This window comes from Ricinus communis, chromosome 7 (assembly GCF_019578655.1).
Source record: "Ricinus communis isolate WT05 ecotype wild-type chromosome 7, ASM1957865v1, whole genome shotgun sequence".
In the NCBI taxonomy this organism is placed as follows: Eukaryota; Viridiplantae; Streptophyta; class Magnoliopsida; order Malpighiales; family Euphorbiaceae; genus Ricinus; species Ricinus communis.
The window spans coordinates 8,885,862-8,898,285 of NC_063262.1; the positions used below are offsets into that span (position 1 = coordinate 8,885,862).

At 32.7% G+C, this 12,424-nt stretch overlaps 2 protein-coding genes across 2 annotated transcripts; one reads left to right on the forward strand and one right to left on the reverse strand.

Annotated features, from left to right (window-relative positions):
• The first annotated feature begins 1,565 nt into the window (after positions 1 to 1,565).
• On the forward strand, positions 1,566 to 4,758 carry LOC8279075 (pentatricopeptide repeat-containing protein At1g03560, mitochondrial). Its single transcript, XM_002532726.4, has one exon. The coding sequence runs from the start codon at positions 1,636 to 1,638 to the stop codon at positions 3,577 to 3,579; it is 1,944 nt and encodes a 647-aa protein (XP_002532772.1). The 5' UTR covers positions 1,566 to 1,635; the 3' UTR covers positions 3,580 to 4,758.
• Positions 4,759 to 4,909: 151 nt separating this feature from the next.
• LOC8279076 (protein S-acyltransferase 8) lies at positions 4,910 to 9,450 on the reverse strand. The gene is made up of 5 exons (XM_002532727.4): positions 8,731 to 9,450; positions 7,721 to 7,906; positions 6,862 to 7,164; positions 6,093 to 6,323; positions 4,910 to 5,694 (listed from the first exon to the last, which is right to left on the reverse strand). The coding sequence occupies exons 1-5, from the start codon at positions 8,767 to 8,769 to the stop codon at positions 5,401 to 5,403; spliced, it is 1,053 nt and encodes a 350-aa protein (XP_002532773.1). The 5' UTR covers positions 8,770 to 9,450; the 3' UTR covers positions 4,910 to 5,400.
• Between the last annotated feature and the right edge of the window lie 2,974 nt (positions 9,451 to 12,424).

Here is a 12,424-nt window from a genome sequence, read left to right on the forward strand (position 1 = left end):
TTAGTTTAATTATTTTAGTTAATTTTTTAATAAAATTTTATCTTTTAAATAATAGTAACCACAACCACTTTTGGTACTTGACATCTCTCTTCATAGGATCCATACTACACTTCTTATTAGCGATTCGTACACTTGCAAATTTTACTTAATAAGTTTTCAGCATTATAGCTTTGGAGGTTTATTGTGATATTAATGCTAATTGTGTTTGTTATTAATCTAAAATTTTAATTAAAACCATATAATGATTTTTTATAGAATTAATAAACGATTTGATTAATTAGTAGTTGCATAACCCACAATTTTAAAATCAATAAATTTATTTTCAAAATGTCAAATCGTACCACCCTGTTTGATTAGTTAAAACTTTTTATTTCTTAAATTTATAGTCTAATAATATTATAAAAGAAAATTATAAACAGCGTAACCACATTTTGTTTTAACCTACCAATAAGATAATAATAACTATATATAAATTTTATTAGAAAGATTTGATAACATGTAATTACAGGTTACCAATTAAAATAAGATATACTAAAGTAATATAATATAGTTTTTAATGCAACCATATAATGCATACAAACTTAGTTTAATTTGTAAAAAGATATGAAGATAATTATCATTTTTCATAATTCAGTGGTAAATTTTTTTATTATGAATTTTTTTTTATTTTTTATAAATTTGTCAATATTTTTATAAATCAGTAAATCTCGCAAAAATTATCATTGTTGTAATATCATTTATTTTTTCACAACTAGTTTCATTTAGGAAAAAAGTTGAAAAAGATTTTCATTTTTCATAATTTAACAATATATTTTGTGATTATAAAAAATTTAATATTTTTTATAAATTATTAAATTTCATAAAAGCAATTATCTTTTCGTAATATCATTTATTTTTTCGCAAGTAATAATACTCATAAAAAATTAGTATAATTTGTAAAAAAATAAAAAGATTGTTATTTTTTTATAATTTAACAATATATTCTGTGATTACAAAAAATTTAACATTTTTTATAAACTCGTCATTTCTTTCGTAAATTATTAAATTTCAAAAGTATTTATGTTTTTGTATAATGATTCAGTTTTTTCAATTATTAACTCTTATGAAAAATAGAATAATTTATGAAAGAATATGAAAAAAATTGTCATTTTTTATAATTTAGTAATATATTTTAAAATTATGAAATATTTAGTATTTTTTATAAATTTGATATTTTTCTTCATAAATCATTAAATTTAATAAAAATAATTATTTTTTATAATATTATCTAATTTTTCACAATTAGTAACACTTATGAAAAATTAGTATAATTTATAAAAAATATAAAAAAATTATTATTTTTTATAAAGTATTATTTACTTTTATCATTACAGAATTGTGGAGGGTTTAACTGGTTACTCGTCATATCTTTACTTATAAAATTTAGAACTTATAAAATTTACAAATAAGATTAAAGTAATTAAAAAGTAGTGATGTTTAAAATAAAATAAAAAAATTAACCATTTAATTAATTTTCTTAAATCAAAATCACACCAACATTAACTGTTTTTTTCTTTCTTCATCATAATTTGGTTTTCCGGTTTGGCCGATTTTTCTCTCGCCCCCGGTTAGACTGTCTCGCTTAGGTGTAGAGCGATGAGAAGAGTTGTGCAAAGACCTCCCTCCCTTCTGTCTGCAACACTTCACTTCTTTCAACTTCCTATTTCCTACAACAATGGCGAATCACTCTCAAAGTTGTGTCTCACCTCAAACCGCAGATGGGTTTTCACTTCAAATTCTCTTCCACCTCCAGAATGGATAGACCCTTTCGTTGACCTCTCTGACGTAGCCTCAAGAACCCATCAAGACCTTAAGCCATCTCCATGGGTCAATCAAATTCTTGCTCTCTTAGATGGGTCTTCGAATATGGAATCCAATTTAGATACCTTTTGTCACATGTTCTTGATCAAGTTGTCACCGAGTTTTGTATCATTTATTTTAAGGTCCACTGAGCTGCAGACAAAACCTGATGTTGCTATAAGGTTCTTTACTTGGGCTGGTAAGCAAAAGAAGTACACTCATAATCTCGAATGTTATGTTTCTTTGATTGATGTTTTGGCTACAAATGGTGTCCTTGATAGTGTTAAGTCAGTGTTTAGTAAGTTTAAAGAAATGGGGTTGATAATGACTGTCTATTCGTCGAATTCTTTGATTAAGAGCTTTGGGAATTTGGGGATGGTAGAAGAGGTGTTATGGGTGTGGCGAAGGATGAAGGAAAATGGGATTGAACCAAGTTTGTTTAGTTATAACTTTCTTGTCAATGGTTTGGTTAATTCCAAGTTCATTGAATCTGCTGAAAGAGTATTTGAGGTTATGGAGAACGGTAAAATTGGTCCAGATGTTGTTACATACAATACAATGATTAAAGGCTATTGTGAGGTAGGCAAAACTCGGAAAGCTTTTGAGAAATTAAAAGCTATGGAGTTAAGAAATGTTGCACCTGATAAGATTACTTATATGACTTTGATTCAGGCTTGTTATGCAGAGGGAGATTTTGATTCTTGTTTAGGTTTATATCATGAAATGGATGAAAAGGGTTTGGAAATCCCACCTCATGTATATAGTTTAGTGATTGGAGGTCTTTGTAAAGATGGGAAACGTGTGGAAGGATATACTGTTTTTGAGAATATGATTTCAAAGGGGTGCAAAGCAAATGTGGCGATATATACAGCATTGATCGACTCAAATGCAAAATGTGGTAATATGGGAGAGGCAATGTTGCTTTTCAAGAGGATGAAAAAGGAAGGGCTTGAACCAGATGAAGTTACTTATGGTGTCATTGTCAATAGCTTGTGTAAGAGTGGGAGATTGGATGAGGCTTTGGAGTATATGGAGTTCTGCAGTGGCAAGGGCGTGGCAGTCAATGCAATGTTTTATTCTAGCCTTATTGATGGATTAGGTAAGTCTGGGAGGGTGGATGAAGCTGAAAGAATTTTTTACGAGATGGTGAAGAAAGGATGCCCACCAGATTCGTATTGTTATAATGCCCTTATTGATGCCCTTGCTAAGTGTGGTAAGATTGATGAAGCATTAGCATTATCTAAGAGAATGGAGGTTGATGGCTGTGATCAAACAGTTTATACATACACAATACTCATAACCGGATTGTTCAGAGAACACCGAAATGAAGAGGCATTAACACTATGGGATCTAATGATTGATAAGGGTATTACTCCGACTGCAGCTGCTTTCAGGGCTCTATCAACTGGGCTTTGTCTATCTGGCAAGGTAGCCAGAGCTTGCAAGATTTTGGATGAGATGGCACCTATGGGTGTTATCCCTGAGACAGCTTTTGATGATATGATCAATATATTGTGTAAAGCAGGCCGTATCAAGGAGGCATGCAAGTTGGCTGATGGAATTGTTGATAGGGGCAGAGAAATTCCAGGACGGGTTCGCACTGTTCTGATCAATGCATTAAGGAAAGCTGGCAATGCGGACTTGGCCTTAAAGTTGATGCGCAGCAAGATAGGCATTGGATATGACAGAATGGGCAGTGTTAAGAGGCGAGTGAAGTTTCGGATTCTCGTTGAAAGTTGATTCTTTTTCCAGATCAGACTCTTTAACTCCTCAGGTTATATTTTAAGAGATGGTAACTCTTCTTCATTCTGGTGCATCAACACTTTATATTTGATGATGAACCTTTGACACAACTGGCCTGAAAACTTGGCCAGTGCAGCAATTGGTGAATTTAGAATGCATAGTAGGAAGTATCACAAACATTTGGGAAAATAACCTTCTTATCTCCCTAGAACATTCGTGAACTCATACTCTTACTTTTCCACCTGCCAACCAGTATGATTACAAACTCCCAGGATAGAAGGGGAATTGTGAGGGACTTTTGAAATCCAAAATACCCCAGTGCAATTTAGTGAGGTGCTGTAGGCTATTAGCTAAACCCAGAAGAACCTACAAATTTTACCTCATTTTCTTCTGCACTAAATGATCTGTTTCTTTCCACTAATCTGACACTGATGACCATACAAGAGATCCACACTAATCAAGGACTGAAGCCTTTAGCTTGTCCACGCTAATAGCACACCGAGCACCTCTAGCAACAGAGCAGAAGGCCAAAAGAGTAGGTGACTAGGAAATCTGGCAGCGCCAGGAACACCAAGTTCCTGGAAACACAAGAATCCCATGGATTGCTCCCAACATTCTGGTAAACAGCAAATTATGAGAAGAACATGAATTCCATAAGCTCCATGATGACTGCTATATCAAGTTATTAACACATACAGTGTTTCTAAATGCCGAAGGACAGAGAGAACACGAGTATGGAACAGCACTATGTACGAGATCCACAAATATGTAAGCCGAGCTGAACTCTAGTTCTCTGTTATGGAAGGTGGAGTTCAGAGAAGCAAAAGTATCTGTGGAGTTCAGAGAAGCAAAAGTATCTGTGGAGTTCAGAGAAGCAAAAGTATCTGAGGTTTGGGGGTGGAGTAGCACGTTGATACGAAAGATTAACAGTAGGAGGTCCGTATGGACCTGAAAGAGCTTGAAGCTTCTGTTGTCTTTCAGACTGTACTATGAAGAACTGTATTATCTGTTAGACTGTCACCCCAGCTGCAGGGAGTTTGATACCCAGGGAGAGGGAGTGTGAGTTTTGAATAATTGATCTTACTAATGGGCAAAGAACTGTAATCCTTGTACCCCTTTGTTCTGGCATTTGTAAAGGGATGTGCTCCATACTTGTTATCAAGTCAATTACTGTAATAGCGTGTACCACCAAAATATCCATATTGATGAACAGAAAAACCATGTTAACAATGGAGAAAAATGGCAGCCCTTCCTTAAAAGGTTAGTACTTCATAACATACTTGGAATGTGCTAATATATCAACGAAATCAGCATATCAATCTCTGGGAAGATGAAAAGAAATATTCTAACAAACTGGGGAACATCAATTCAAACAAGTAACAAGAAAAGGAAGCCACTTTCCAAATGAATCAAGTTCAATTCAATAACCAAAGATATGGCTTTAACACCAAGGAGCTAATCCCTCACCTATATCTAAACGAAGACTTCAAAAAAGCCTTTAAGGTATACATTCATTGTCAAAGAAATCAACACTGGCATCCAGTGCATGAAAATTGAATTCCAGAGAAAAATAAAAATAAAAATCAACTAATATAAACAATACTGTGATGGAGTTCTTCCCTCTAAGTTGTATAACTTTTGCTATAAGAAACTCCCTGCTATTTAGCAAATGCGTATTCAATTCTTGGTTAGCATACCAGCTCCCACCGAAATACCCAGTCTTCCATTTCATCTGCTACCGGGAGTCCTGATCTCTTATCAGTGCTCTGCTTGAGTTTCTTCTTTTATAGACTTCAGCTTATGTTGCCCCCATCAGCTTCAAATGTTGTCTGCCTCTTCAACATTGCGGCGCTCAGATATTTTTGAAAGATCGTTTTCAATATCCAGATTATCTTCTACTTTTGCTCGACGGAAACCATCTGAATCATCTATGTTTATTTCTCGTGCCAAACGCACAGGTGGCATTGATGATTGTTCTCGTACAAGTGAACGAAACTTATTTCTTGAAGGCTTCATCCTGGTGCAAAATACCTCGAGAAAATTAATTAGGCATCCCCGGTTGTAGACATTTGGCCCGTTGCGCGCTCCATAACGGAAATTTTCGTATGTGGTCTGATAAAATTAATAAATAATCAGAGAACTACAGAAAATGGAAAGAAAACAAGATGTATATAAGAAGAAGCCCCTTTTCATTATCCAAATCAAGACTTCTTTAGTTCCATAATGGATGCGATTTTTCATTTAAAGAAAAAGAGCCTCTAATCAAAACAAAAGTACTGTATATACACCTTTCAGGCATAGATACAAATGTGAAAAAAAACACAAGAAATGGTCTGGTTGAAACATGATATGTATTTCCCATTATGCACCCTTCCAGACCAATGACTCTCAGAGTGGATAAGTGTTCGAAGAGGTTGGCAACATGACAATTCTGTTAAATATATGGCACAGCGAGATCCTGATATAGCCATATACACTGCTTAAATACAGGAGAAGAGAGTTGTCCTGACCTGGTTTCTGCCTATAAGATATAGATGGAAGCAGGTGAGACCGCCAACAAACCATAGGAAAAAGAAGCAATAGCCCATTAATATCACAGATGCAGGAGACTTTTTCATTGCCTTCCAGACAGTTCCATAATCATCCATAAGAAGTTTTATGTTCACAGCAGACATTGCAAAGACAAAGATGCATAGAAGAGCTGATGAAGAAACAAACAGAAAGAAGTAACGGTAGTTGCGCTGCAAAAGTATAAGAAAACTTAGCATAGTTAGACTAGAGCTTCCAATAAGGCAAACAGAAAAGAGAGAAAAGATTGACCTCCAGAACTAAATTTCAGGAAAAAAGAAACAAAGAAACAAAGAAACAAAAAACCAAAATGTATTAACTTCTTATTCTCTTTATCATCAGTGTTTCCCCTATATATTATGAAAGCAGTAGAATACTGGATAAAAAATAGTGTAGGCTAATATAACATTCACTCATCAATTTTGTTAGAGTTTAGCAAAATGTCTCTGAATTAACTAACGAACCATCCTCTATAAGCAGATTCGAGAAACGAAGATCTTAAATATGTGAAATTAATTCATGGCAGTTTGTATTAATAAATACAACTTAGCAGGAGGAGAAAGTTGACCAGAATTTGAAATTCAGAAGTTATCACTAGAATAGAAATTATGAACCGACTTTTCCTAAACTTTCAGATAGGTTCTCAATTTGATCCAAAAGTTCCAAACACACATTCCAAGAAAAATATCTTGAGCAGTGTAGACCACTTACCAGTCCAATGCACTGGCCCACCCATGGACAATGGTGATCAAACCGCTCCACACAGTTATCACATACAGAACAATGGGAGCAACGCGGCGGACGGTATAACATGCATGTCTCACAATACTTCACTTTCACATGCTTACCATTTACAAGGACATCCTTGGTTCGGGGCAATCGTGGAGTTGGTGTTTGTCTCCCACCAACGTCAAGTGAGGCTGAAGAGTCATAAATATCTTCCTCTGGAGGATGCAAATTGCGAGGAACAATGCCTGGGTCTCGTGCTGAGGTAAGAAGAAGAAGCACCAGTACCTGTTTTGTAAACAATGGTTACAACTGGACAACATTTCCCAAGAAACCATAGTCTAAAACACAGTTGGAATAGAAAACAAAAACAAGCATACCATGGACACAGAAAAAAGAAGAACATCAGACTCCAGGGTACAATGCCTTTATAAGATATTGGAACATGGGACAATATCAGGCAAGCTAACAGAAGCATTATGCATGAATATTAAGTAATTATTATTCACTATATTTCTCAAATCATTATCCTGGGATTCTTCTGATTTTATGGTGACTGTAGAACTAAAAGAGACAAATGCAGTCACCTTCTACACCTCTCTGCAAATGACAAATGCACTCATTTCTTATCTGGTTTTCTCGTGCTTCCACACATCCCTTTTAACATCTGACCTGAGGAAAAAAATTTTCACAAGAATTCCAGCATGATACCTCTCAAAGATTCATTCCCTTAGTACACACAAAAAAAAAGAAAAAAGAAGAAGAGAAAAGAAACAGCAAATAAGCATTATATCATTATGAACAAAAGCACAGGTTAATAGTGGAAGGAATCAGCAGCACTGACATAGATTGTGAACAGAATTACTATTGCCAGAATTACATAGCCTGCATTATATGTTGGAAATTCATGGAGGAGGTTCTTTGCAACATTCGTACAGAAGATAATAACAGGGACCACGATGAGCAATATGGTAACAACCAGTGACTTAGCGTCTGGGCCAAAAATAAGCCTTCCATTAAAAAGGAATATCTGCATAATATAAAACCAAAAAGAGAAGAATATTCAGAGAACACATTTAGAGGAATCATACCAAACAACCAGCAGATATTTCTCTCCCCTCCCTTTCTTCTTGTTGTGAAAGCAAACAATTTTACAGATCACTGTCTTTTACAGTGAAGAATTAACAAACAACATTAAAGTATAAAGTGAACAAAAATCAGAAGATGAACAGCTGATACCGAATTCATGATGAGCAGAAATTGCTTCTTTGTCATTCAACAACTTGAGCATAAGGTAACCTATAAAGAATCTATTTGCCAAAACTTTAATAAAAGAAGAATTTCACGTGCCAAACTTTATGTCCAGATCCTTGATTTCAAATAGGGAAATGGTCCAGACAATTACATTTCATCATCGATTTTCAATTTAAGTTTTTCTTTTTGTTACAGTACTAATGATTCAAATCAAGAGTAATTTTGCATTCATTGTTATGCATAAAGGTAACATCCAACTATGAATACCGCCAGTTTTCAAAAATTCATAAGTTATATTAAAAACTTCAACGAGAATCAAAATATGAACTTGCTAATCTCTCTTCAGCATCTTTAAGGTCAACAAAATTATTAACACCAAAAATTGAAACTTGAAATAATGTAAATAAAAGCAGGCCGCCCTCAGTCTGAAACTCACTCTCGCACAAGCAATTTGATCAAAGAAGCAGCAAAATCAAGAAACTAAACATAACCCAGATCATATTTGACCATAAAAACAGAATCAAACAAATTCCAATAATAACAGATAATCAAGCAGAAAATGCTGAAGCAGCAGTAGCAAGAAAAAGGAGGAAAACTTACATTGCGTCCCTTCCAAACTTGGTAGACAAGCTTAGCCATTAGAAGATACTCTTAACAAGAAGTAGCAAAATAGAAAAAGAGTGGAATATTTGAAACTTGCACAAGTAGTAGAAGTTCATTTCTTTTTTCTTTTGAGAGAGAGAGAGAGAGAGAGAGAAAGGGAGAGGCGGTTCTTGGGTTCAAATTATGAGCTGGAAGGAAATGATGGGGTAGTGGGTTTTGCTGGGGCTTTTGGAACTTTCTTTTTTCTTTTTTTGGTTTTGGAATGTGGGATAAAGAAATGAGGATTAAATTATTAGAAAACAAAATAAGAGTGAAGGTTTGGGACTTGAGGCTGATAGGTCTGTGTGTGTTTAATAAATAAATAATAAAGTACTTTTTTGTGACATATATTCTCTGGACTACTCTTGGACTGAACTTTGATTAAATGACTTATTTGACCATCTCTGTCTTTTTCTTTTTTTCTTTTTTTTTTTCCCTTTCTTTTCTACCTTTTTTTGTTTTTGCTACTCTTATTTTACTTTTTTCTTTTTTACCTGTCCACATCTGATAACAATAAAATATATCCACTAAAGGATTAAAAAGAAAGAATTTTTATTGTTAAAACGACAAAGTATTAATTTCCTCCTAAATTTGTGTCAAAATAATAAAAGCTGTTCCATGATTTTGATTTAGTATGTCATCAAATCAGTAAAATTGTGATATTTAATCTTATTTTTATAAATCAGTTTTATCTCTGACAGTTACAGAACAGTTAAATAAAAATGATATAAAAAAATAAAATAAAATATCACCATTTTATTATGAGTCTTTTAATAATGTAGTGAATTAAATTTATATAATAATTTCTCGTTTAGTTATTAGATTGTAGAGTTTAAACTTTTTTACTAATGTATTCAAAGTTTTCTATCTTTAAAAATTTAATTTCATATTTTATAAATTCAATTCGTTTCTAACATCTCATTCTAAAATTAATTTAGCAAATTAAGAATTAAAAAGTCATTTCTTAATATCAAAAAAATTTAAACTTCTAATTTATTTTGTTTCTTTTAGTTTTCTATTTAGTTTTTTATAAAAAGAATAATTCAATAGTTACATATTTCCACTAATCGCTACTACTTTCACCATTGACCCCAACCACCATTGCCTCCATTTTCACCATTAATTGGTCATTTCAACATCTAACTCATCACCCTCTTCATTACCAGTTACTAAAGAAGAGCAGTAGGATGATTAATTAGATGTTTTAGGGTTGGAAAATTCTATAAATGATTTAAAACAAAAAATATAAATGTAAATTAATATCTATTTTGATAATTTATGATAAAAAAATTATTAGACTCACACTCGCACTCGTGAATTAATGCGTGCAAAAAACGCATGGTGGGAAGTAAAAATTTAAATCTGTTTAGTTTGAAAGCCACAACTATTGAGCTTAAATTAAGGAGCAAGATTGACATTTTGTCCATAAAAAAGCATCCCAACAATATTTTTTATATATCTCCGTATTAAATTATAAATAGTTAACTTTTTATTTTAACTTATTTTAAAATACGCGTGTACTCTAACTATAATCTCTATTTTACTTTCTAATTAGTTTTTATTAATAAAATAATAAGAAAAAAATGAATAAGGAGAGAGGATGTGACTCTTACATTATGCATGGGATTCGAGAGAAAAAGAGATGGGAAAATTTTTATCCTATTATGTTTGGTTACATAAAAAGAATCATTAAAATAAAAAGAGAGAAAATATATAAAATTTGGATGAGTGGGAAGGTAAGAAAATAATAATTATTAAAAAAACACAAAACCCTTAAGTTGATATGTAAATTTTAAAAAGAATTATGTCATTACATAAAGAAATACATGTAAATTTTACAAGTTTTAATTAATTTTACAATGAAATGCATACAAGTTTCCTTCTTACCTTGATAAAATTACGAGATATCTACTTAATTAATTGGTAAAACATGGAAAGTGATGGCATTATGCAAATAATAGAAAATGATATTTGGTTTTACTTGGAAGGATCTTGGTAAATGCTACTATTAATACATGTATACATAATATTAATAGCAAATAATGAGAGAAATCTATTTCTTTCTCTATATTGCAGATAGAAATTTAATTAGTGTTATCAATTAAAAATAATTCTAGTAAGTCCAAGTTCAGGAAATATTTTTGCCTATATCTAGAGACCAAAGTGGCAAAATAAAGAGATTGTGTAAATATAAAATCTAATGAAAGAAAACCTAAAATTTATATAAGAGGGTTACTTTGAATTACTATTGAAAACAAAGTAACATGAATTGAAATGTGATGGAAAAGATATAGTTCTCTTAATTGAATAAGGCTAACACGTAGCAGCTAATAGAGAAAGAATGCCATGTTGGCATAACTAACAAGCTAATTAACTTAGCTATTTACAACACTACCTTTAGTAGCTTGACACTCTCCCTCAAGATAAGCATACAAATTTATTATGCTCATCTTGCTTAAAAAACTATTGAACTGCCTAGATTTGGTCCTTTAGTAAACACAACAACAATTGTTCTTGAGTTCTGACATGCATATGCTTGATGATCCCATTCCAAATCTTATGTCTGATGAAATGGCAATCTAATTCTATGTGTTTTGTATGCTCATGAAAAATTGGATTGTTTGCTAAATAGACAGTAGACATATTATCACATAATAACTCCACAAGTTGCTCATATTGAAATCTCAAGTCTCTCAGTAAAAAAAAAATCCACATAATCTCACAAGTTGTGGCAGACATCGCTCTATATTCTGCTTCAACTAAGATCCTAGATACCAAGCTTTATTTCTTTGATTTCCAACTGATCAAAGAACTACCAAAAAAGTACAAGAAACTGTCAAGGACTTCTTAGTTTCAAGACAACATGCCCAATCACTATCAATATAGGCTCTTAGTTGTAGATTAGACTCTACATATATGAAAACTCCTTGCCCTGAAGCAAGTTTCAAATACCTCAACCCCCTAAATGCTACATCCAAATGTAATTAAGCTGGTCTATCCATGAACTAAGATAAGACATGAACAACATAACAAATGTTTGGCCTTGTCAAGGTCAAATACAACAACTTTCCAACTAATTATCTATAAATAGTAGGATTCTAGAGTATATCATTATTAATATATTTCAATTTATGATTTACCTCAATAGGTATGCTATTAAGCTTAGCTTCCAAACATCCATACGCTTGTAACAAATCCGAGACAAACTTCCTTTAACACCCAACAATACCTCTAAATGATCTGGCAATCTTAAGTCCTATAAAATATCTCAGATCTCCAAGGTCTTTTAATTTGAAAGTATAACTTAAGACTGCCTTTAATTCATCAATAACTCCTTTACTAGTCCCTGCAATCACTATGTCATCAACATAGACTAGTAAAGCAACATATTCCTCTCCAATTTTCTTAGTAAAAAGGAATAATCAGCTTTGGATTGAATGAAGCCATTGAGTAGTGAGCAAGAGTTAAGCTTTTCATTCCACTGCCTTGATGCTTGCTTCAATCCATACAAAGATTTTTAGAGTTTACAAACCATCCTAACTAAGTTCTTTGTACCATATTTATATGCTTTCTCCCCCTGAATTTGGCATCCTTGAGGAAGCTCTATGTACATATCTTCTTTAAGATCACCATTAAGGCATTTATTGTTAAC